The 26,883-nt window shown below is 48.5% G+C and overlaps 1 protein-coding gene across 1 annotated transcript in view; it reads left to right on the top strand.

Annotated features, from left to right (window-relative positions):
• The first annotated feature begins 778 nt into the window (after positions 1 to 778).
• The window catches only part of IL16 (interleukin 16), a 94,662-nt gene continuing 68,557 nt past the window's right edge, over positions 779 to 26,883 (top strand). The window contains exon 1 of the mRNA XM_066355651.1: positions 779 to 901. Coding sequence (XP_066211748.1) covers positions 862 to 901 — 40 coding nt within the window. The 5' untranslated portion in view covers positions 779 to 861. The remainder of the gene's footprint in view (positions 902 to 26,883) is intronic.

The raw sequence follows: 26,883 nt of genomic DNA, 5'->3' as shown, positions 1-26,883 counted from the left end.
TAGGAGAAGGCCAGCAGGGAAATGGGGTGGACGGGGCCGAAAAGCCTTCAGAGCCCAGTCACCCAGGGCTGGCGGCCACTCTGCTTTGGTCTCTCCTGGTCCGACGGGTGGGAGTGACTGCTCGTCTTGATTAAAGTCAGCCTCCACCTTCCCCGGGGCCCAACCGCCCTTCTGGGGACACAGGCTGCATTCACGAGTCCTCTGCCCCTGCCCTGTGCAGATTTTATGAAAGGCGTTTTCACTTGGATTAAACAGGCACTGTGTTTGTGTGTGAAGGAGAAAATGAATCACTTCGACGTCGGGCAAGGAATTGAGGTGTTGTGTTTGTCCCTTGCAATTACATAAACACACCAGAACTCATTTAAGAAAAAAAGAAGTGTGTGTGTGGGGGGGTGGGATGGAGTGGGAGCATGGTCTAAGCGCTGGAGTGATTTCCATACATCAGACCTCAGACAGGGTTGCGTTCTGCCTGCTCACAACAGACTCAGAGTCCAAAGGAAAGTTTGAGGTTTTCCATTTCTGTTTGTGGTACAGGAAAAGGCTTATGATCTGAGGGCTTGATTCAGTGAAATAACATCGCTTTTATGCACATTCGCTGTGCGAGGAGGGCAGGAGTTGGAAGCGGCCGCTATGAGACATTAAGACTCGCTGGCAGCGGGGAAGGGATTTTTTTTCCCCTCCCTCCTTCTCTCCCTCCCACCCTGCCGAGGAAAAAACAGTTCTAACGAGGAGTTACTTGGTAGTTTTAACTGATTTTCAAACACTCCCCGCCCGAGAAGTTGCCGCGGATCCCCTGGCTCCCGGATCCGGCTCGGCGGGAGGGACTTCTCCCTGCTCCCCCCGTCTTCCCAGCTCCACAGGATGAGTTTGCAGAAGAGACTCTTCCCTGGAAGGGGGACCGGTAAGTGAGGCTTCCTCTTGGGACTCACGGGGAGGTGGGGACGGAAGGTGTGAAGTGACACCCTGTCGGGGGAGCACAGCTGTGGTTCAGCCGCTCCGCGTGCGTGTGCAGATGCGCTCACGTGTGCATGTGCGTGTGTGCACGTGTGTGAGTGTGCGGAGCAGCGGGACCGGCACCTGTACGGTGTCAGTGTCTGTGCAAAAGCTGGCTGAGCGCTCACTAGGCTGCTGGACAGGGGAGTGGGGGGGCGTGTGGTGGGGGTGGGGTCGCCAGAGCCCCCAGGGGATGGCACTGAGCCCCGGCCAGGGCAGCAGTCTGTGCACATTTCTTCCTGTCAAGTGTTGGTGGCAAAGCTCAGGGGCAGCAAGGCATAAATGTCGTGGGGGCAGGGTCCACACCAGCCGGGCTCCTGGTCCAGCAGGAAGCAGAACAGAGAGGTTACTGCTGGGCTTCCGGGGTGGGGGGCGCAGAGCTCGGCAGCAGGAACCCTCCGCGCTGCCCAGACCTGCGCACTGGGGGCTCCGCGTACCTGGCAGGTACAGCACACAGCCGATGGTTTCTTAGAACAGCCTCCGCCTCTGACCCCAGGAATATAAACAGGCAGCAGGGAGAAGCATAACCCCTGTGCCCAGCTTTTAAAGTCAACACTGGCGGAACGTCAGCTGTTGTAACTTTGGCATAAGAGAGTAAACACATGGTTTTCTTTAAAGAGGAGAACAAGGCACATTTTGACTTTTCTGGCTCCAGGAAGCTAGATAGGGAAGGAATGGCTAGAACCCTGGGACCCGTTTGCTCGGGTTTCATGAACAGATCTCTGAACTCTGAAGAAAGGCAGGGGAGCATAGGGACCCAGAACTGGGCTGCGGGGCTTGGCCCCTGCAGTGGAGTCCCCACTCTGAGAGTGACAGGCTGCTTGGTTTTAGCAAAGGTGTCTTAAGTCGCTAGGACTCAGCTTCCTCCTCTGCAGAACTATGGAAGCAACAAGTGAGAGAAGGCTTGTGAAGTGGCCTGAGAACCCCCAAGTGACACAGTGACACAGGAACCCTCGCAGAGCACCCAGGTGACTGTGGCGTCCCTCTCTTGAAGAAAGCGGGCCAAGAGTTCATCTCTTTGGAGGTAGATGACACAATGTGTTTACTGGCACTGAGGGCCCTCGTGGGCTGGACTTGACCTGGTGTTTGGTAGGTGGCTCCGTGTTTCTTCAAACCGTTTTGTTCACGAGAAGTCTTGCCACTGCCTGTCCCTGGGTGAATCAATCGCTAGGTTTGGTCGGCTTCCCTGGTAACAGATTGACGTATTTGTTAGGAGGGTCCCTGGAGAGTATTCCTGGGAACCACACCTGTGAGGGGCGTGGGAAGCAGAGCTCAACAGGGGCAATGACGAGTCGGCTGCCCCGTGGGACTTTGTACCCTGCAGCGGCCCATTGCTGGGATTGGGCTGTCCCTAGGGCCAGGGCATTGCTGTAGGCAAGGTAGTTGGCTGCTGGTTGGGGCAGTTCCTGAAGAGAGGCTGGCCATGAGCGGTCCAAGAACCCCGCATCAGCTGTGGGAACGCGTGCCTGGCGCCCCGGTGCTGGGGCCTTCACCGGCAGCACCCCTCCGCATCGCTCAGTGACGGTAACTGCACCCCTCCACATCGCTCAGTGACGGTAACTGAGACTCTTTTCTCTGAGCTCTGCTGCTGGAAGGTTGGGGGGTGAATGCATGGACGCCTTTCCAGTCAAGTCCTTGCACAGCTGTGCCCTTGGGAACACCCCTTTCCATAGCGGGGACTCACTGTCCTGTCTGGAAAGGGGATGCATGTGTGTTGCAGCGGATGTGGCCTCTAAGGACCATCCCAGCTCTGCTATTTCACAAGTACAGATTCTGAGCATGTGGCCGTGGTGGCTGGTCGTGTCCCCAGTGAGCAGGGTCTCCTCCGGTGGAATCAGATACCCGGGGACCCTGTGAGCCCCAAGGCCAGCTGTCAGCAGGGCAGGGGCAGGGAGTGGGGGCTTGAGGAGAATTCTGCTGCATACCTTCTCCCCTTCCCCCAACATTTCTTCCAAGGAGAAAAATCAAACCACAGGAGACACTGCCGTCCATCTTTGATAGTTAAAAGCTGTGTAGCGCTCCTCGCTGCCCGCTGCCTACTGCCCGCTTCCCGGGACAAACACAGATGCAGCTGATTGACTTTACCGCCTTCCCCGCCCCTCCGCCCACTTTTCAATTGACAAAGGTAAAGTCACTTTCCCAAACACTTGGAACTCATTTAGAACAAATTATTTCGAGCATTCTGTGCCCTAGGGCTGGGCTCCAGGGAGCTAATGGCACACATTAAACAATTTCAAACACACACACAAATTCATGTCAAAGAGGGACCAGGCACTCTAACTGGGGAACTGAACTAGTCTGATGGATCATAGTGGGCTTCCCCGAGAAGGTGCCGTCTTCTGAAAGGAGTTAGGTGGGAGCCAGGGGTGGAGAAGCAGGCTCCAGGTAAGGGGAACGGCATGTCGTCAAGCAGGATGAAGAACGAGCCACTTCAGACTCTGCCAGCCGCAGCCAGCTCTTGGCATTTCGTACGTGTACTTCCGTCCAGGCTGTTCTGCCGGCAATGTCTTTTAAAAAAATAATCACGGTGACCTGTTAGCTGAGGGAATAAGAGCTTTTGTTGGTGGGGCAAAACTTCAGGAGTCCTTGTCTGTCCCCCACAGGTAATGGCCAGCCCCCAGGTGGGCTCTCTGGAACCTGTCTGCCACACCAGCCCCTCCTGCCTCCCAAGTGCTTGTCAGCACCAGGCCCTGACTTAGGGCCGTCACGGGCACTGCGTGCTTTGGGCTTCCCACACCCTGTGCTCTTGGCAGGTTCTGCGGCAGCTGTATACACACGTGGCACTTCATGGCTGGCGTTCCTACTGTGCGGGGCTGTGGGTAACTTCTCAGTTTCCACAAAGGTGTCAGAGCCACCACTGTCTGTGGCCTCAGGAGACCCAGCAGGTGCCTGTGCTATAACTGACTTACCCATTCCTCCAAACTACTCGCTCTAACTTGCTTTCACATGTGTTTCTTCTGAAATGTTAGCGCAGAAATTTCTTAGGAAAATGGAAAAAATTGCAGTCAGTGGGTATATACCCACCATCTAGATTCTACTGGCAACATGTTACTCTTTGCCTTACCACATGTCTATCTGTCTCTTCATCCCTCTGTCCATCCATGCTTCCATCTTATTTCTTAAGGCATTTTCAGATAAATTTCAGGCATCACTGTAGTTCACTTCTAAACACTTCACCATGTGGCCCTGCCTGCGTAGATCAGTTGATTCGAGTGTCGTCCCCGTACACCAAGGTTGCGGGTTCAATCCCCGGTCAGGGCACATATAAGAATCAACCAGTGAATGCATAAATAAGTAGAACACAAACTGAAGTTTCTCTCTCTCTTTCTCTCTCTCTCTCTCTGTCCCTCTCTCTTGCTCTTTCTCTCCCCCACCCCATCCTCCCTCTCTCCCTTCCTTTCTCTCTAAAATCAATAAAATCAGTCAATAAATAAATACTTCAATGTGTATACAACTAACTCAAGTTCAGTATTTTTTTTTACTGTTCTTTAAGTAAAATTTATATACAGGGAAATGTATCATAAGTACACCCTTCAGCTAATTTCGAAAAATGGGTGACAGTGCAAGACAAACTCTTAACACAATGTGGTTGATTACCTTTAGCCCAGAGACCTCGCCCATGACCCTTCTCAGCTGCCTTCAGTCTTTACTAATAGTATATAAGGTATTCCTAAATTGAAAGAACCTGATTAAATAACGTGCAGTACCTGCTCCATCCTGCCTCAGCCGTGGGGCAGACCCTTGCTTGTAAAGGCCCCCAGTGTTGCTGGTCAGGCCTCATGATGGTTCAAGCTTATGTGCACGGGATCGGAGCTGGGCTCTGGGTTCTGACAGCGGGATGAAGGACAGGTCAGGACCGAAGGCGGAGAGCACGTGCCCTATCATGGGACTTGGGCCCTTGCAGGTGGGAACAACTATGCCAGGGCCTCTGTGTGTACGGTGTGTCCTGGGGCCTCCCGTGAGGCCCCCTGGATCCCAAGCCAGGGCGAGGTGTGCCAGGCTGTTTCCACTAGTGCTGCCCTTAGACTTCCTCACAGACCAGACTGGTCCGGGGATTGGAGGCAGTGGGTGCAGCTTTCACAGGGAAGAGGAACACAGAAGCAAAGGAGATGGGATGCAGGCAGTGCGGGCGGGGTTCTGGGACTTCCGGCTTCTGTGCCCGCCATTCTGTCCTCCCCACTGCAGGCAGGCCGAGGTGGTTCAGGGAAGGGAGAGCCGATATTTGTGGAACCATCACTATGTGTCAGACAGTGAGGACGTTCTTATTTATGTCTTCTAACACATCTCATAAGGGAGAAGTCCAATGCTCAGGAAAGGGCATGGCTTATCCCAGGTCACACAGCCCTTGAGTCTGGAGATGAGAACTCGGGCATGGGACTCGGGACCAGTGCTTTTCTGCTGTGCCCTGCCGGCCTGCTGTGTCTGAGTGTGCGTGTGCACACCTGCACCCGCATCCTCTTCCATCCACCTACCTCCAAGTCTGTATCGTGTCTGTGTCTGGTGTGACCCCAGAGATGCCTCTCTCTCTCTCTTTCTTTTCCTCTTCTCAGCTCTCTCTCTAACAGCTGTTCAGCACTCACTTTACACAGGGAGTGTTAGGCTACGGAGAAACTAGACACAGCCCCTGGCATCAAGACCTCGCAGTACTGGGTAAGACACAGATGCGGGAGATCAGCATGGAGTGCTTTCAAGGGACAGAGGGCAGCTCCCAATTCAGCCAGTGAGTTGGGGGGATGTGCAGGGGGGGGAGACTTCCTGGAGGAGGTGACTCTGAGCCAATGCTTGAAAACAGGAGCACTGGCCAGCAAGCAGGAGGTCTGCGTTAGCAAGGGCAGGGCAGGCGTCTGCAGAGGTACGGAGGTGGGAGAAGGCCTGGTGTGCCTGGGGCCGCTTCCAGCGCGGGGGAGCCAGCCTGTGACCTTGGGCAGGGGCTTTACATTTTTACTGACTGAGTCAGTCGTGTCATGACAATAACAAATTAAGAAAAGAAAGCAGGGATTTCTTCATCTTCAAAAATCCTGCTTTCTGATACAAGGCAGGCAGCGGCATTCCTCAGATAACTGCATGGGCAGAAAGACTGCCAGGGGGGTGAACAATTGCCCAGCGCGGTCCAGACGCTCCACCTTCCTTCGCCCCTGGCCCAGACTGAAACACTCAGGAGGGGTCGGCCCCCGGCGGGAGGTACGGGTCTCTGGCTTCCCTGTAAAAACAGAAAAGACACGGACTCGGCTGTCTCCACACCCTTGTAAAAGGAGAGACCCCAAACCGAACATAGCGTTCCTGCCAAAAGTCCCGCTGAGTAGAAACATTCTCCCCCTGGTGTGTCATTCATTAATACCTGGCCTTTTCTTGTGGTCTGGTGCAGGGGAGGCGGCCGGCTGTGCAAACCATCCTCATCTTAGCCTTGAGAAAGCACCACCCAGCCCGGCCACTCCCTCCCACTGTGCTGTTAACCCTTTATGGCAGGGGTCCCCAAACTACTGCCCGCGGGCCACATGCGGCCCCCTGAGGCCATTTATCAGGCCCCCGCCGCACTTCCAGAAGGGGCACCTCTTTCATTGGTGGTCAGTGAGAGGAGCATAGTTCCCATTGAAATACTGGTCAGTTGGTTGATTTAAATTTACTTGTTCTTTATTTTAAAGATTGTATTTGTTCCCGTTTTGTTTTGTTTTTTTACTTTAAAATAAGATCTGTGCAGTGTGCATAGGGATTTTTTCATAGTTTTTTTTTTTATAGTCTGGCCCTCCAACGGTCTGAGGGACAGTGAACTGGCCCCCTGTGTAAAAAGTTTGGGGACCCCTGCTTTATGGGCTCACCATGTGCCTGCTGACTGGGACAGACAGGGAGGGATCTCCAGCATGGTTTGTGTATTCAGGTTTTATTCCAAGGACAAGGATTGTTGTCACATAAACTTGGATAAGTCCAGGCTTTTCCTTTCTTCCACCACGCGCTTCCTTTCTTCCTGGGAGAACGAAGGGGCAGCCCTGCAGGTTCGTCGTGAGAGACGTGCTCACGGGGCTGCTTCAGTGCCCGTTCCTGTTATTAACCAGTCTCAGTGCTGCGTCTCCAAGTGCTGTCCCTTCATCCTATAGCTGATAATTAACCAAGCGGTGTGATGGCCCCATCCAGAGGGTCACGAAGCTCTTGGAAGCAAACCTTCCCTAGGAGAGAACATTCCTACTCCTTCCCAATCCGTGGCCTTGAGGCACTAGGAGAGAGTGTGAATATGGTTTTCAAGTTTCATCTAAGTCTCAGCCTAGTCACATGAATTAAATTAAGAACTTGCAAGAGCTCTTTGTAAAAACGCTGAAATGCAAACAAATATAGAAGCGTCATTTATTTATTCATTCAGTTTAGGTTGATTCATTCAGTAAATGTTTATTGGGCCCTTATGGGCCAGGCGTGCCCGGTGGTGGGGAGCAGGCGGATAAGTTCCTGTTTTGGGGTGCTCTTAGTCTCAAGAGACCCACATGTGGTACAAGAGTACCCGAATAGACTGACAGGACACCTTTAGATGAGGACCTGTTCCATGGAGGAAGGGAGTTGAGAGACCAGTGCCTGGGGCTAGCTTAATTGGGTGGACAAGAGAGGCCACATGTGGGATACAGAGGCAGGAAGGAGCCAGCCATATGGAGATCTGGAAGGGGAACCTTCCTGGAGGAGGGAACAGCTTGGACACAAGCCTTTGGGTGACAGGGACTTGGCTTCTTGGAGAAGGGAGGACTAACAGGAGAGAGCATGTAAATCTTTGGGACATGGCAAGGGATTTGGATTTTATTTGAAAACAAGGCGGCATCTTGGGAAGGCGTGACTTCATGGGCATGGGTGTTTTCAGGGCAATGGCACACTTTTTTTTGCATGATTCTTTAGTGGCAGATATGTGACATCATGCGTTTGTCCAACCCCAGAGAATGTGCAGCACAAAGAGTGAGCCCTGGCCCTGGCCGGTTGGCTCAGCGGTAGAGCGTTGGCCTGGCGTGCAGGGGACCCAGGTTCGATTCCCGGCCAGGGCACATAGGAGAAGCGCCCATTTGCTTCTCCACCCCCCCCCCTTCCTCTCTGACTCTCTCTTCCCCTCCCGCAGCGAGGCTTCATTGGAGCAAAGATGGCCTGGGCGCTGGGGATGACTCCTTGGCCTCTGCCCCAGGCGCTAGAGTGGCTCTGGTCGCGGCAGAGCGACGCCCCGAAGGGGCAGAGCGTAGCCCCCTGGTGGGCGTGCCGGGTGGATCCCGGTCGGGCGCATGCGGGAGTCTGTCTGACTGTCTCTCCCCGTTTCTAGCTTCAGAAAAATACAAAAAAAAAAAAAAAAGAGTGAACCCTGTTGTTAAACTATGGGCTTGAGTTAATCACAATATCTCAGTATTGTTTTTTCAAATTTAGAATGCTTCGCACTGAGGGAAAATGTAAATAATAGGAGAAACTCTGCATGGAGTTGTGAAACTCTGTAGTTTCTGTGCATTTTTTTCCTTTTTTGTCTTCTTCTTTTTTTAAGTGAGAGGAGGGGGGATAGTGAGACAAACTCCCGCATGCACTCCAACCAGGATTCACCTGGTGACCCCTGTCTGGGCCAGATGCTCGAATCAACTGAGCTATTTTTAGTGCCTAAGGCTGATATGCTCAGACCAACTGAGCTATACTCAGTGTCTGGGGCTGATGCTCAAAGCAATTGAGCCACTGGCTGTTGGAGGGGAAGAAGGAGAGAAAGGGGAGAGAGAGGGATACGGAAGCAGATGGTCACTTCTCATGTGTGCCCTGACCAGGGATTAAACCTGGCATGTTCATATGCTGGGCTCTATCCACGAGCAAACCAGCCAGAGCCACAATTTTTTCTATAAACTTAAAACTGCTATAAAAAAATAGAACCTTGGCCTGGGTTGGTTGGCTCAGTGGATAGAGTGTCAGCCCAAGGTCACTGGCTTGAGCTCAAGGTTATTGTCTTGAACAAGGAGTTAGTGGCTTGGCTTGAGCCCCCCCGGTCAAGGCGCATGGCACATATGAGAAGCAATCAGTGAACAACTAAAGTGACACAACTATGAGTTGATGCTTCTCATCTCTCTCCCTTTCTGTCTCTCACTTTAAAAGAAAGATTTTATTCTTTTTTTTATGGCTGTCATATTCCATTTATATATACACTATATCTTTATCTACTCATCTATTGATGGACACTTAGATTACCTCCATATCTTGGCTATTGTAAATAACGCGGCAATGAACATGAGGATGCATTTATCTTTTCAATTAGTGTTTGGATTTCTTTGGATAAATACCCAGAATTAGAATTGCTGGGTCACATGGCAGATTTATTAACTTTCTGTGGAAACTTTGTGCTGTTTTTCATAGTGGTTGCACCAATTTACAATTCACCCAGCAGTGCACAAGGGCTCCCTTTTCTCCACATCCTCACCGGCGCTTGTTTGTTGATTTATTGATGAGCGCCATTCTACAGGTATGAGGTGATACCTCACTGTAGTTTTAATTTGCATTTCCTTGATGATTATTAGTGATGTTGAGTATCTTTTCATGTCTGCTGGCCATCTGTATGTCCTTTTTGGAGAAATGTCTGTTCAGGTCCTCTGCCTATTTTTTAATTGGATTGCTTACTTTTTTTTTTAGTGTTCAATTGTATGAGTTCTTTATATATTTTGGATTTTAACCCCTTATCGAATGTATTATTAGCAAATATCTTCTTCCAATCAGTAGGTTGTCTTGTTCCTGATCTTAAGTAAAATGCTTTTAGCTTTTCACTGTTGATTATGGTATTAGCTGTAGGCTTGTCATATGTGGCCTTTATTATGTTGAGGTTATTATGTTCCCTCTATTCCCACTTTGCTGAGAGTTTTTATTATAAATAGATGTTGGATTTTGTCAAATGCTTTTCCTGTGTATACAGGGGTGGGCAAAAGTAGGTTCATGGTTGTTTGTATGGAAAATATTATAATACAACAATTAATGAATAATACAAGAATAAACTCTGTTCCGTGTACTCACAAGTATAAACCTACTTTTGCCTACCCTGTATTTATATGAGCATAAGATTTTTATCCTTCATTTTGTTTATGTAGTGTATCATGTTTACTGACATGTAGATTTTGTACTAACCTTACATCCCAGGAATAATTCTCACTTGATCATGGTTTATGATTTTTTTAATGTGTTGCTGAATTTGTTTTGCTAATATTTTGTTGAGGACTTTTACATCTATGTTCATTAGAAAGAGAGGTAGGTGTGTGTGTGTGTGTGTGTGTGTGTGTGTGTGTGTGTGTGTGTACATATATATATATGTGAGAGAGAGAGACAGAGAGATGGACAGACAGGAAGAGAGAGAGATGAGAAGCATCAACTCATATTTGCGTCACTTTAGTTGTTCATTGATTGCTTCTCATACGTGTATTGGCCTGGTGGAAGGGGAGGTGACACTCCAGCTGAGCCAGTGACCCCTTACTTAAGCCAGCGACCTTGAGCTTCATTCAAACTAGCTACTTTTGGACTCAAGCCAGCAACCATGGAATCATGTCTATGATCTCATGCTTAAGCCCATGACCCTGCACTCAAGCTGGTGAGCATGGGCTCAAGCCAGCAACCTTGGGGTTTCAAACCTGAGTCCTCAGCATCCCAGACTGACATTCTATTATCCACTGTGCCACTACCTGGTCGGGCCCTATATTCTTTAGAAAAAACTTTTATATATTGATTTGAAAGAGAATGAGAGAAAGAGAAATATTGATTTGTTGTTCAATTTATTTATGCATTCATTGGTTAATTCTTGTATGTGTCCTGACTGAGGATTGAATATGTAACCTTGGCATATCAAGACAACACTCTAACCAACTGAGCTACCCAGCCAGGACATATTTTCTTTCTTTCTTTTTCTTTTTTTGTAATGTCTCTATATGGTTTTAGAATTGGTTAGTGCTGTCCTCATAAAATGAATTTGGGAGCCTTCACCCTTGAATTTTTTGAAATAGTTTGAGAAGGATAGATGTTAGTTCTTCTTCAAATGTTTGGTAGAATTCACATGTGAAGCCATCTGGTCCAGGACTTTTGTTTGTTGGGAGTTTCGGATTACTGATTTCATTTCATTAGTAGTAATTGGTCTGTTCAGATTTTCAGTTTCTTCTTGATTTCAATCTCAGAATATTCTGTTTCTAGGAATTAATCCATTTCTTCCAGATTGTCCAATGTGCTAGCATATAATTTCTCATAGTATTTTCTTAAAATCCTTTCTATTTCTGTGGTGTCAGTTGTCACTTCTCTTTTGTTTCTGATTTTATTTTGGTCCTCTCTCAATTTTTCTTAATGAGTCCAACTTCAGGTTAATCAATTGTGTTCATCTTTCAAAGAATCAGCTCTTGGTTTCATTGATACTCTGTATTGTTTTTAAAAACTCTATTTTGTTTATTTCTTCTGTGATCTTTATTATTTATTTCCTTCTACTCACTTGGGGCATTGTTTCTTTTTCTTTTTCTAGCTCTTTCAGGTATGGGGTTAGATTGTTTATTTACAATTTTTCTTTCATTTTTTTTTTTTGTATTTTTCTGAAGCTGGAAATGGGGAGGCAGTCAGACAGACTCCCACATGCGCCCCACCGGGATCCACCCGGCACGCCCACCAGGGGGCGATGCTCTGCCCATCCGGGGCGTCACTCTGTTGCAACCAGAGCCACTCTAGCGCCTGGGGCAGAGGCCAAGGAGCCATCCCCAGCACCCGGGCCATCTTTTGCTCCAATGGAGCCTTGGCTGCGGGAGGGGAAGAGAGAGACAGAGAGAAAGGAGAGGGGGAGGGGTGGAGAAGCAGATGGGCACCTCTCCTGAGTGCCCTGGCCGGGAATCAAACCTGGGACTTCCGCACGCCAGGCCGACGCTCTACCACTGAGCCAACCGGCCAGGGCCTATTTACAATTTTTCTTGATTTGTGAGGCAGGCCCGCATTGCTGTGAATGTCTGTCCTAGAACTTCTTTCACTGTGGGATCCCATTGATTTTGGGTTGTTGTGTTCTTATTTTTCAATGTCTCAAGATATCTTTTGATTTCCTCCTTGATCTTGTTGTTAACCCATTTATTGTTCAGTAATATGCTAGTTAGCCTCCATGCCTTTGGGTGTTTTTCAGTTTTTTTTTCTCATGATTGATTTCTAGTTTCATACCATTGTAGTCAGAGAAGATGCTTGATATGATTTCAGTCTTCTTGAATTTGTTGAGACTTGTTTTGAGTCCTAACATGTGATCTTTTTTTTTTTTTTTTTTTTGGTATTTTTCTGAAGCTGGAAACAGGGAGAGACAGTCAGACAGACTCCCGCATGCGCCCAACCGGGATCCACCCGGCACGCCCACCAGGGGCAACGCTCTGCCCACCGGGGGGGGGTGCTCTGCCCCTCCAGGGTGTTGCTCTGCTGCGACCAGAGCCACTCTAGCGCCTGGGGCAGAGGCTAAGGACCCATCCCCAGTGCCATCTTTGCTCCAATGGAGCCTTGGCTATGGGAGGGGAAGAGAGAGACAGAGAGGAAGGAGGGGGGGGGCGTGGAGAAGCAAATGGGCGCTTCTCCTATATGCCCTGGCCAGGAATCGAACCCGGGTCCCTCGCACGCCAGGCCGACGCTCTACCGCTGAGCCAACCGGCCAAGGCAACATGTGATCTTTAATGGAAAATGTTCCATGTGCACTTGAAAAAAAAGTATATTATCTTTTGGGTGAAATGTTCTAAAAATATCAAATCAATTTAGTCTAACGTGTCATTTATGGCCACTTGTTTCATTGTTGATTTTCTGCCTGGAAGATCTATCCAGTAATATCAATGGGATGTTAAAATTCCCTACTACAACTGTTGATCTCTCCCTTTGTGTCCATTAAAATTTGCTTTATATATTTAAGTGCTTATATGTTGGGTGCATAAATGTTTGCAAGAATCATATCCTCTTGTCAGATTCATCCCTATATCATTGTGTAATATTCTTTTTTGTCTCTTGTTATAGCCTTTGTTTTAAAGTCTGTTGTATCTGAAATAAATATTGCTACTCCAGATTTTTTTTTTTTTTTTGTATTTTTCTGAAGCTGGAAACGGGGAGAGACAGTCAGACAGACTCCCGCATGCGCCCGACTGGGATTCACCCGGCACGCCCACCGGGGCGACGCTCTGCCCACCAGGGGGCAATGCTCTGCCCCTCCGGGGCGTCGCTCTTTTGCGACCAGAGCCACTCTAGCGCCTGGGGCAGAGGCCAAGGAGCCATCCCCAGCGCCCGGGCCATCTTTGCTCCAATGGAGCCTTGGCTGCGGGAGGGGAAGAGAGAGACAGAGGAAGGGGGGTGGAGAAGCAAATGGGCGCTTCTCCTGTGTGCCCTGGCCGGGAATCGAACCCGGATCCCCCGCACGCCAGGCCGACGCTCTACCGCTGAGCCAACCAGCCAGGACTACCCCAGATTTTTAAAAATTACCACTTGCATGTAGTATCTTTTTCTATCCCTTTACATTAGTCTCTGTGCATTTTCAGTCTGAAGTGGGTTTCTTATAGGCAGCATATATATGAGTCTTGTTTTCTTAGGCATTCAGCTACCTTTTGTCTTTTAACTGGGCATTTAATCTATTTGAAATTTAAATAATTATTAAAATAATTATTAATGAGTATGTAGTTATTATCCTTTTATAATTCATTTTTTTTTTTGTATTTTTCCGAAGCTGGAAATGGGGAGAGACAGTCAGACAGACTCCCGCATGTGCCCGACCGGGATCCACCCCGGCACGCCCACCAGGGGGTGACGCTCTGCCCCTCTGGGGCATCGCTCTGTTGCGACCAGAGCCACTCCAGCGCCTGGGGCAGAGGCCAAGGAGCCATCCCCAGCGCCCGGGCCATCTTTGCTCCAATGGAGCCTTGGCTGCGGGAGGGGAAGAGAGAGACAGAAAGGAAGGAGAGGGGGAGGGTGGAGAAGCAGATGGGCGCTTCTCCTGTGTGCCCTGGCTGGGAATCGAACCCGGGACCTCTGCACGCCAGGCCGACACTCTACCACTGAGCCAACCGGCCAGGGCTATAATTCATATTTTTATCTTTTTCTATTTTTAAAGCTAAAAGGACTGTTATTATAATTTTTCTTTTTTTGTGATAAAATATGGGTAACATAAAATTTGCCATTGTAACAATTTTTAACATTTTTAGATTCATACCAGAATTAAGAGGACAGTACAAAAATTTTCCTTACAGCCTCTGCTCCTCCACAGATACATAGTCTCTCCTATTATCCACAAAACCCCACCAGAGTGGTCCATTTGCTACAATTAGTGATCTTTCATTGACACCCAAAGTCCATAGTTTACATTAGGGTTCGCTCTTGGTTTTGTACATGTGTGAATTTATGTGTGGATATTGTTTTTAAATTTTTTTCAGTTACAGTTGATGTACAATATTAGTTGTAGGTGTACAACCCAGCAATCAGACATTTCTGTAACTTAACAATCATCCCGATAAACCTAGTACCCATCCAACACCATACATAGTTATTACAATATTATTGAGTGTACTCCCTATGCTGAACTTTACATCCTCATGACTGTTCTATAACTGCCAATTTGTATTCTTAATTCCTTCACTTTTTTCACCCCTGAGCCCCCTCCCATCTGGCAACTGTCAAAATGTTCTCTGTATTTATGAGTCTGTTTCTATTCTGCTTGCTTGTTTAATTTGGTTTTCTAGATTCTACATATAAGTGAAATCATATGGCATTTGTTTTTCTCTGTATGACTTATTTCATTGATCATAATACCCTCTATGTGCATCCATGTCGTTGCAGATGACAAGATTTCATTATTTTTTATGACTGAGTCATATTCCACTGTATATATGCATCACCATTTCTTTATCCATTGATCTATTGATGGACAGTTAAGTTGCTTCCTTATTTTGGCTATTGTAAATAATGCTTCACTGAACATGTGAATGCATATATCTTTGTGATTTAGTGTTTTGTGATTTTCTGAATAAATACCCAAAAGTGGAGTTGCTTCTCCCTTCTTTGTCTCTTGTTATAGCTTTTGTTTTAAAGTCTATTTTGTCTGGTATAAGTATTGCTACCCATGCTTTTCCCCCCTATATTTTCATGAAATATCTTTTTCTATCCCTTTACTTTCAGTCTGTCTTTTGATCTGAAGCATGTCTCTTGCAGGCAGCATATGCAAGGATTTTGTTTTCTTAACCATTCAGCCAATCTATGTATTTTGATTGGAGCATTTAACCCATTTGTATTTAAAGTAAGTGTTGATAGATATGTTAATTTACTACCATTTTATTTTTCATATTTTTTTCTTTTTCTTTTATTTTTTTAGAAAGAGAGAGTGTGTATGTGTGTGTGTGAGAGAGAGTCAGGAAGGGATAGAGATGAGAAACATCAACTCTTATTTGTGGTACTTTAGTTGTTCATTGATTGCTTCTCATATGTGCCTTGACTGGGGGGGGGGGCTCAAGTCAAGCCAGTGACCCCTTGCTCAAGCCAGTGACCTTAGGCTCAAGCCAGCAATCTTAGGCTTCAAGCCAGCGACCTTTGGGCTCGAGCCAGAGACCATGGGATTATGTCAATGATCCCATGCTCAAGCTGCACTCAAGCCGACAATCTTGGGGTTTTGAACCTTGGTCCTCAGTGTCCCAGGTTGATGCTCAGGCAATATTTGTTTCTTGTTTCTGAAGAAGACCCTTTAACATTTCTTGTAATATTGGTTTGGTGATAATGAATGTCTTTAGTTTTTTTCTTCTCTGGGAAGCATTTATCTGTACTTCATTTCTAAATGATAGCTTTGTAGGGTAGTCTTGGTTGTAGGTCCTTGCTTTTCATCACTGAATATTTCCTGCTGATCTTTTCTGGACTGCAAAGTTTCTGTTGAGAAATCAGCTGACAGTCTTATGGGAGCTACTTTGTAGTTAACTAACTACTTTTCTCTTATTCCTTTTAAGATTCTTTTTGTCTCTAACTTTTGCCATTTTAATTATGATGTGTCTTGGTGTGGGCCTCTTTGGGTTCATCTTGTTTGGAACTGTTGGCATTTACTAGACTTTTGTATCTATTTCCTTTGCTGTGTTAGGAAAGTTATCAGTCGTTATTCCTTCAAAAAGGTTTTCAAGTCCTTCTCTTTCTCTTCTCCTTTTGATATGCTTATGACACAAATGTTACTACATTTGATGTCCCAGAAGTCCCTTAAACTATCATAATTTAAAATATATATATATATATATATATATATATATATATATATATATATATTGCTTTTGTGATTGGGTGTTCTTTGCTACCTGTCTTCAAAATTGCTGACTCAATCCTCTGTTTCATCTAATCTGCTATTGATTCTCTAATCAGTGATTTTCAACCTTTGTTTCTCACACACTCATAAACTAATTACTAAAGAAAAAAGGGCCCTGACCTCTTCTTCCTTAGTAACTAATTTATTTGTGCCATGAGATGAAAATGGTTGTATTTAGTCAGGGGCACTGACCTTAGTAATTAGTGTGTGTTTGTGCCATGAAAAAAAAAAAGGTTGAAAAACACTGCTCTATATTATAGTTTTCATTTAAGTTATTGTATTCTTTATTTCTGACTGGTTCTTTTTATACTTTTTATCTCTTTGCATAAGTTCTCAGAGTTAATTTATTCTTCCCTCTGTTCACTGAGCATTTTTACAGCCTGTGATTTGAACTCTGCATCTGGTAGACTGCTTGTCTACCTTTTATTTAGTTTTTTTTTTTTCTAGAGTTTTGTTCTTTCTTTCATTTGGGGCATGTTTCTTTGTCTCCTCATTTTAGCTGCCTCTTTGTGTTTGTTTCTAAGTAATTCGTAGAGCTGCTGTGTCTCCTAGTCTTGTGAGGGTGACCGTATATAGTAGGTGTGCTATGGGCTCTTTGGTGCAGTCTCCCTGATCCTCCAAGTCGGATCCTCAAGGGCATGCCTTGTGTGGGTTGTGTGCTCCTCTGTTGTAGTTGAGCCTTGGTTGCTGTTGGCGAGTCAATGAGTGGGACTGACCTTCAGGTTGACTGGCTGTGAGGATTGGCCGAAACCATAGCAGGTGAGCTGTTGTGCAGGGGCTGACCCCACGGAGCAGGATTTGCTTTAGCAGATTTCTGGTGCTGGACAAGTCTACCCTTTGGGTGTTTGTTTACGGAGTTAATTGGGTGATGCTCTGTGTGGTATGAAGTAGCCTCCAGCTGTGTTGGTTTTAGGGCCTCTTGGGAAGTGCTCCAGGGAAGGCCCAGGTCAGCACTGCCTGTGCCCAGCCTGGGCCACCTGGTAGGAGCTATGGAGTGATCTGCGGTTGGTAGCTGCCTGCGTTGGGCTTGGTGGTGTCTGGAAGATGCTATGCTCTGAATCAAGGTTGGCTGCCACTCATGCCAGGTTTGGGACCACCCAGCAAGAGGCCCAGGGCATGTCGAGACCAGCCACTGCTTGTGCCAGGTTTGTGGATCTTTGAGAGATTTTTAGGGAAGTCCACAGTGGATCCGAGGATTGTGAGAAATAGCTGCTGAATGATGTTCAGGGTGGTGTGAGTTGAGTGGGGCAGGGTCTTGGAGAACCACCAGGGTGGGATGAACAGTGATAGCCAGGTTGATAGAGATCCAGATTTGACATACACCGGTGCCTGCAGTCTGGGTAGAGGGCTGGGCTTAGCAAAGGAACAGTGGTGCCTGTCAGCACTTCTGTCCTGGAAGAGCTGCCTGTCCAGTTCTCACCCTGAAGCCAAACAATTCCATTTCTCCCTCTACGTCCCTGTGCTGGAGCCCAGATGGAGTGTTTGTGAGTGAGGGAGTCTGCGCACAGGCCCTTTAAAAGGTTGCTGGATCTCTAGCAGTCCTCCATCTCAGCTGGACAGACTCCCTGCTGATCTTCAGAGCCAAATGTTGTGGGGATTCCTGTTCCTGGCACTGGTTTTCCTGGTTTATCTGGGATTCCTGGCTCCTCAGGGGGGACCTTCACAGCCATGATATCATTCCTGATTCTAACCATCACATGTGGGTGTGGGATCTGCCCTTCTCATGTTTCTGCCCTCCCAACAGTGTCGAGGTGGCTTCTTATTTAATACCCTTAGTGATAGCACTTCTATTTAGCTAGTCTCCAGGTGGTTCTCAAGGGTGCTTGTTCTAGATTTAGTTGTAATTTTGATGTGGTCGTGGGTGGAGGTGAGCACAGTGTTTAGCTTCTCCATTCTCTTGATTGGAAATCACTCTAGCTGGAATTTTCGTATAAAGTAAGGACTTCGGTTTGAGTTTGTATGCTGCTGTGGGATGGGGAGAAGGGGAGAGCCCCGGAGTAGGGTCTGGAGACCCACAGTCCTGCCTGTACCACCTTGTCATGGCTATGTCATTTCCCTGGACTCTAGGGTCTGCATTGACAAAGGAAGGCATGCGAGTAAATCATAGAGTCCTAGCCTTGACCTTCACTGAGTTTAAGTTGAAAGTGATAATGAAGTAGAGACTCTATCATCCTTGCAAGATAGTGTTCCATCTTTAGTTCAGACTATTATGCTATATTCTGCATTGTGACGACCAGCTCTCGTGGTCTAAAGTTCACAGCATAAAGACTTGCTCAGAACTTTGTAAAGAACACTAGGTAGCTCCTCGCTTAGACTCCAAGCAGCCCTGTCAGGTTGTTGGATTATTGTTCCCATTTTGTGGAGGAGGGAACTGAGGCTCAGAAAGAGAAAAGGACTTCTTCACGTTCACAGAACTGGCCAATACAGAAGCGGCTCCTCTTTACTTTGCTGCTATGAGATCAGAGCAGATGGACCCGTGTGTGGCGTTTAAAAAACAAGCACATTTCCTTTTGTCTTCTGAATGTGTCAACTTGCTACAACCAATATGCATGACTTAAGTAAAAGGGAGGAAAAGCACCTGAAGAAATGTAAACATATAATTAAAAACAACAACAACACATCATCTTACAGATAGAATTTGTGATATAATCCCACCAGATGCTAGCTCTCTAGGGGGACCTGTGGGACAGACCTCCTGGTCACATGGCTTTATGTGTGATGGGACATGCAGAAATGGCTTGTCACTTTATGCCACAGTTTTCAGCATTATCATTTGGGTCATTAGTTAGGAAACTTTAGCCGACATCAGAATCCCTTGTTAAGTAGACTCCTGGGCTCTGTGGGCTGTCGTCCCCCCGGAATGTCCAGTCCCTCCCAGACTGCCATTGCCCGGGACACGTCCAGAGGCTGTGAGGCGCACAGACGTCACCAGCCGCTCGGTCACCAGCATCCGTGCGCTCCAGAGAGGCAGGCTGCTGTTCTGGTCACTCCCCCTGGGCAGCGGGGGTAAAGCAGCACCTGCCCGTGGAGCTGGTGAGAGGATGCCCAGGAGCTCCCTGCCCACGGCGGCCACTCTCTGTGTAACCGAGAGTGGAGATGTGTGCACACGCACGTGCAAGTCCACTGGGGGGCCATGTGGAGGCGAATTCAGATTGGTTTCCATGCTAAGAAAAAAGTGAAATAACGGTAGAAGGAGCGGGTGGTTATTCCCGACGCCCGCACTGGAGAGCCGTGAGTGAGCTTTCTCATCCACCCTCACGCCCTTTCAGTGACACCCACGGCGGGAGAGAACACCACGGCTGAGACAAGACCAGGATCCCTCAGGAAGAACCTGCCTGAGCTCGGCGTGGCTCAGTGCCGCAGTTCTAACCAGGGGCTCTCCCCTGCAGCTTCCTCCTGGAGGAGGTGCTGGAGACCCGGACGAGACATAGTCCCCACTCTCAGGTACCAACCACCCTGTATCAGCGAGGGTCAGGGCAGGGTCTCAGTGCACTTCTGAAAGTGAGCAAGAACGAACCATCTGATCACAGAGGGAGGGACAGGAACTGATTCAGGTGCAGCCGACAAGGGAGGGCTTAGACCTGTGCAGAAGGCAGGGGAGCCCGGATCCCTCACCATCCTCAGGACCTGAGAAGGCCGAGGCTGGCCTGGGTGCCACATTACCTCCCGGCCGTTTGTCCGGTGAGACGGCCTGGGCCGAAGCCCGGGCTGGGGCCCCTGCTGCGCTGTGCCCAGGCTGGGGGTGAGCAGAGAAGTTGGCACGAGCGAGCCCTCGTGCCTGGCACTTGAGAGGTTTGTCATCGGCACTCTAGACGCCCTGCAGTGTGGAACTGTCCCCCCACCTGCTGACAGAGGCAGCTTTGTCTCCAGTGAACCTCCCTCGTGACCGTGGCTTGGTACCCGAGCAGTGGCTGGGTGTTCACAGCCTCGCATGAAATTCCAAGGACTCCTACGGGTGACACCTACTCCCTCATTAAAGCCCCCAGGAAGCCCCGAAACACTTGGTGCTGGCGTCGGGAAGCATTCCATTCTTCAGAAGAGAGGACCACGCGGACGTCCCAGCAGGCACATACAAATGGCTCACACAGAAGGGGGCAAGGGAGGTGTTGAGGGGAATACGGGGGAGGGGGGATGCATTCGGGGCAACACTAGAATCTATGTAAACACAATAAACTAAAATCAATTAAAAATTAATTTCTGGTATGAGAAAACAAACAAACAAAAACAAAAAACAAACGGCTCACACAGGCTGTGCCCAGGAGCTGTGCGTGGGACAATCGTCAGGGGGCAGATGGGTTAAATGTCACCCTTCAAGTAGGCTCTCCAAGGGGACATGTGGGGGATAGAGCCCTGGTCACATGGTGATAAACCCGATAGGACAGACAGAGGCGCCTTGTCCCTTTGTGCTGTGTGGTTGTGCACAGGCTCTATGTAAGTCCAGTCCCTGCTTCTCAACCTTGACCATGCACCCGAGTCACCTGCAGGACTTGTGAAAGCAGCGCGGGGCTCCGTCCTCAGAGCTTCCGGTCCAGGAGACTGGGAGCAACCCGACAGTACGCATGGTAGCAGCTGGAGCTGGGTCCGCCGGCTCAGGGACCAGACTTTGGGAACCACTGAGCTGCATCAGCTCCTGGGCGCCAGTTTATTTTAGGGACAGCCTGGCACAGACAGGCAGCATGATGCCCTGGGAAGAGCCTGGGCTTTGGCATCTGATGGATCTTGATTGGACTCCTGGCTTAATAACGTGCTAGCTGGGTGAACTTGCTGAGTCCGTGATGGGCCGGGACCCAGGGTCACCGGGCCCGGAGTACGCTCAGTGCTGAATGAATATTTATTTGTGCACTGACTTTTCCACCTGTAAAATGGGTCTGATGATATTTACGAGATTGACGGCAGGATTGTGTGAAGTGACATTTATATATAAAGCTCCTACAGTGCACCAGGCACGTTGTAGGCACTGAGGAATGTTCATTTCCTCCCTGCCCTCCCGGCTGCTGTTGGGCTGTCCAGGGAAGGCAAGGGGCCTCGCGGGGGTACTGGGCTGGCCCTCGGCTGTTCTTTGCCAGCCCAGCAGATGGTGGACTTTGTTCTGAAGCGCTGGCAGCCCCTCTTCTGGAGCAAACCTTTTCCCGCAGAGACGTCAGATGGCTGCGGTTGGGAGTCCCAGCAAACCCATGCCAGGATGGACACGCTTGCCCTGAGTCACCTGTCTAGAGCAGGTGGTGAAGGCAGAGTCTGACTCACAGCCGCTCAGCCATCAGAACCGGGACCTGACGAGGAGACCGGCCTCCCTGAGAAAAGCCTGTTCGTTTCTCATTCTTTGCCGGCCCTGCCCCAGGCCTGGACCCCAGGCTGTCCTGGAATAAATGGTGCCGTGGTCCCTGCTGGGCAGCTGGAGAGAGAAGCAAGGGAGGTGGCCGTCCCAGGGGCTGTGAGCAGAGAGGCAGGTGGGCCCAGGTGAGTGAATGTCCCCTGGGCAGCTGCTCTGACCAGGTGGCCATTAGCTGAGACAGGAGGCTGGCCTCTGTGCTGTGTGGGGGAGGGTCTTGGTTGCTGGAACTTAACTTCACGTTTGGACACTGTGCTGGGGTCAGGCAGGAGCAGGAGCCAGAATCCCTGGGCAGGACTCGCCTGCGGCCATGTTGCCGGTGAGTTGAGGACGAAGCAGCTTTGGGAGTTGGGGTGGGGTCCGGGGTGTTGCTTGTCATTGCTCTGCAGCCTTGGGAGCCTCTGGTTCTGTGATTGTTGACATATGAGCTTCGACCTCATCCTTGGGACTGGGAATGTGGACGGAGGTGGACAAAAGAACGGGAGAGAGCAGGAGAAAGGCAGTGACACCCAAGAAAGCCTCTTCGCTGCCCGCAGACCCCTTCTCTCCAGGTGGGCACCCCTGACACACAGACCATGGAGGCCTGTCCTCTGCCTGTCAGTCACTCCGCCTGCTTCAGATGAGGGTCCTGTGAGTGTTTCCTGTGTTGGCTCAGTCCCGGGGTTGGTGTTCTTTTGGTTGATAAATGTGCTTGCTTTCTGTCGGAGAACGTGGCCACCCAGCAGATTCCTTGCTCTTTGCAGAACGGGGAACCACCCACTCCTCCTCCTCTCGCCAAGTGAAATCCTCCGGCTCGGGCCGAGGGGTCTCAGCAGCTCAAAAGCAGATAATAAAAGTGTGTGTGACTGTGTGTGTAAAGAGAGGAATAGACATAATCTTGAAAGAGGTGATATATAATTTCTTACCAAACTACAAAACAAAATCCATCACATACACCCATCTCTCTCTCTCTCTCTCTCTCTCTCTCTCTCTCTCTCACACACACACACACACACTGTCCAGCAACGTTTTTTTTTCTCCCTCATCCATACAGTACAAAAAGACTGACCGCCTCCTTCTCCATGCTTGCAGAGTGGCCCATTTGTCTTCATGGTCACCCCACATACAAGGCAAGTGAGCGTGGACACCTCAGATTTGTCCCAGAGATGGGGTTTCTAAGTAAACCATTCCCCACAAGGGGTCAGCCAGGCAGAGGTGTTGTGCCTAGTTGTGTAAGATATCCTGTCCTACTTGATACATTTTATCTGGCTGGAAAACACCTTTATACTTTAAATGCAGGCATCCTTAGTCATTCACCAAATATTTATTGAGGACTTGGTGTAGAGTAGAGGTCATTCACCGAGCCAAGCCTGGTGGTTCAGCTCTGAACACGATGGACAAGAGCCTGTCCTCCTTCCATGGTGGTGGGTCAGGGTTCTGCTGCGCTGGTGCAACGGCAGGTTTGGGAGCGCACAGGGTACCTGAGACAGTGCCGGGGTCTGGGTAGGGGTCTGGCTTGGTTTTAAAGAAGTATTTTCTAAAAATGGGATCTGAAAAGTGATGAAAATTTAGCATCAAAGGTTAGAGAGAGCAGTCAAGGCCTGGGGGGGTGGGGGGAGAGACAGCTCGGCATTCAGGAGATAGGGCGGAGTCACGTGGCATTCGGGAGATAGGGCGGAGTCACGCAGCATTCGGGAGATAGGGCGGAGTCACGCGGCATTCGGGAGATAGGGCGGAGTCACGCGGCATTCGGGAGATAGGGCGGAGTCACGCGGCATTCGGGAGATAGGGCGGAGTCACGTAGCATTCGGGAGATAGGGCGGAGTCACGCGGCATTCGGGAGATAGGGCGGAGTCACGCGGCATTCAGGAGATAGGGCGGAGTCACGCGGCATTCAGGAGATAGGGCGGAGTCACGCAGCATTCGGGAGATAGGGCGGAGTCAGGCGGCATTCAGGAGATAGGGCGGAGTCACGCGGCATTCAGGAGATAGGGCGGAGTCACGCGGCATTCAGGAGATAGGGCGGAGTCACGGAGCAGGAAGAAAGAGTTGCCGGAGGGAAGAGAGTGACGTCCTGGAGAGGGGAGCCGGCAGACCACTGTGACAGAGCTGACCCTGAGCCACAGAGGACCGCCTTTCGGTCAAATCTCAATCATTGTTCTTTCCAAGGTTTTGAAATAATACAAATGATAAAAAGCAATACTGAAAGAGATAATACATAATGTCCCCCAAACAGTCGTTTCTTCTGCACTAGAGACCGAGAGGTCGGGATTAGGGAGGACCTGAAGGCCTTCCCAGCACCTACCTTGCCTAGGGAGGAGGCGTGAGGTACAGGGTCATCCTTGCAATGGATGAAGAGGAAAAATACAGTCTCAAATATTGCTTTTCTTTTCTTTTCTTTTTTTTGTATTTCTCTGAAGTTGGAAACAGGGAGGCAGTCAGACAGACTCCCGCATGTGCCCGACCGGATCCACCTGGCATGCCCACCAGGGGGTGATGTTCTGCCCATCTGGGGCATTGCTCTGCCGCAATTAGAACCATTCCAGCGCCTGAGGCAGAGGCCCCAGAGCCACCCTCAGCGCCCGGGCCAACTTTGCTCCAGTGGAGCTTCGGCTGTGGGAGGGGAAGAGAGGAACAGAGAGGAAGGAGAGGGGGAGGGGTGGAGAAGCAGATGGGCGCCTCTCCTGTGTGCCCTGGCCGGGAATCGAACCCGGGACTCCTGCACGCCAGGCCAACGCTCTACCACTGAGCCAACTGGCCAGGGCCTCAAATATTGCTTTTAAAATTTTTTGACAGAGCGACCAGTAGGATAGAAACAGAATATAGGATCTCTACTTTCATGAAGGAGGACAAAAAAGAGTGAATAACTTGCCTGGAAGGTAAGAAAACAAAGCAATAAGGAACCCTATAAAGAAAGCAAAACAAAACATGTCAGAGGGCAGATGTCTCAAGATATAAGATATAAGGTTATATATGAAATATGTCTAAGATGTGAAATGTACGGTTACAGATAAAAAATGGGAAGCCTTCCAGATTCAGCTTAAAAAAAAAAGGGAGATAAAAAACATCTAGACAAAGCTTGTCTTCCAATCCAGTTCCATCCCACTTTCAACAGACACATTGAAACTAAATCCCATGAAGTTGAAAATAAAGGGAAGGACAAGTGCTGTGAGACTGCAGGTTAAAAGGAGGTGAGGTGGCACTGTTAATTCTGTCAGAGGACATAAATAAAACTGAGGCAACTATTAAGTAAAGGAAGAAGGACGCCTGTAATCTGACAGAAAGAAGCACACACAGTGGAGACGGGAGGGCCAGGACACTCCGTGCAGCCCGCGGAGACTCTGAGGTATGTGAAGCAGCCATCTCCAACATGGCGCCAGACTGGAACACGCACCGCTCTAAGCCTTTTTGTATTAATTAGACAAAACAGGAAGGATTTGCGGTTTTGAATTCTGTGACTTAAAAGATCAAATATATATCATATTTGAATACATACATATTTTAAACTCCAAACAGAGACTGACTGTTCTTTTCAAATGTGCACAGAACATTGAAAACAATTAGTCACACCACATACTAGCTTACAAAAGTAAACCCTCAATAAATTCCAACAAATAAAAAGTGTCCAGGACACATCCCATGGCCATGATGTAATTAAACTGGAATTTTTTTTTTTTCCAGTGAGAGGAGAGGAAGCAGAGACAGACTCCCGCATGTGTCCCAACTGGGATCCACCTGGCAAGCCCACCAGGGGACGATGCTCTGCCCATCTAGGGCGTTGCTCATGGAGCCATCCTTAGCACCCAGAACCAACTCTCTCCAAGTGAGGCATGGCTGCAAGGGGGGGGGGTGAGAGAGAGAGAGAGAGAGAGGTGGAAGAAGGGGAGGGGTGGAGAACCAGATGGGCACTTCTCCTGTGTGCCCTGACTGGGAATCGAACCCGGGACATCTACTTGCCTGGCCAATGCTCTACCACTGAGCCAACCAGGCAAAGTCAAACTGGAATTTTCTAATAAAAAAGTTAGAAGAGCAAGGATAAATTTTGGCAATTTAACTAGCAGGAATGAACAATAGCAACAAGCAATCTTTTTGTGTGTGTGTGTGTGTGGCAGAGACAGAGAGTGTCAGAAAGAGGGACAGATAGGGACAGACAGACAGGAAGGGAGAGAGATGAGAAACATCAATTCTTCGTTGCAGCTCCTTAGTTGTTCATTGATTGATTTCTCATATGTGCCTTGGCCAGGGGGGCTACAGCAGACCGAGTGACCCTTTGCTCGAGCCAGTGACCTTGGGCTCAAGCTGGTGAACCTTGCTCAAACCAGATGAGCCTGCGCTCAAGCTGGCGACCTTGAGGTCTCGAACCTGAGTCCCCCACATCCCAGTCTGATGCTCTATCCACTGCGCCGCCGCCTGGTCAGGCAGCAACAAGCAATCTTAAAGAACTGAGTTTAAACTGGAAATCAAAACTGTAAATTATAGACCATTTCTAAAATAACAACAATTAGAACATCATATTCCAAAACTCATGGGTTGTGGCAAAAAGAATATTCAGAGGGGAATTTCTACTTTTAAATACTGATGATGATGATGATGATGATGTGGTGATAATAACCAGCCAACGATCTGTGCTAACAGACTCACAGTGTTTCAACTTATCATCACAGTTGCTATAAGGTGGTGACTGTAGTCATCCCCATTATATGGATAACAAAACTCAGTCACAGGAAGGTCAAGGAGGTTTTTGAAGGTCAGACACTTAGTAAATAATTGGGCTGGGATTTGAACCCGGATCTAGCTAGACTCAAAGCCAGAACAGGTAACCACTACATGGTATGCTGTCATTTCTAAAATAGAAAAGAAATGGATCTGAGGGAAGTAAATATTAAATTCTAGAAGATGAAAAAAAGGAAAAAAACAAATACAAGAAAAACAGAAAGGGAAAAATAATAAAACTCAAGCAGAAATAAATACAGAAAGCAAATTAAACAGGGTAGGTGTTTTTGCTAGTCCTGGGAGTGAGCCCTTCCAAAGGACCCAGTACAACAGCCGTCCTCCAGGCAAGGTCAATCGGAGCAAACAGGAGGGAGACCAACCATGCACGGAGTTTCAGAGAAAAAAAGTAAGCTGTGAGTCTGTAAGAGACAGCTCTGTATTAATACTATGACAATCTGGATAAACGGATACTTTCATGACAATGTGTAAGTTGATCAAACTTGACAAAGGAAAATATTTATAGAAACTGAATAGACCCACAACCAAGGAAGTGATGAGATATTTCAAAGAACCACCTCAAAAGTGACAGGAGAACCAA

Source organism: Saccopteryx leptura, chromosome 13 (genome assembly GCF_036850995.1).
Source record: "Saccopteryx leptura isolate mSacLep1 chromosome 13, mSacLep1_pri_phased_curated, whole genome shotgun sequence".
In the NCBI taxonomy this organism is placed as follows: Eukaryota; Metazoa; Chordata; class Mammalia; order Chiroptera; family Emballonuridae; genus Saccopteryx; species Saccopteryx leptura.
Note: the sequence above shows the minus strand (reverse complement) of the source record. Positions and strands in the feature narration are given on the sequence as shown.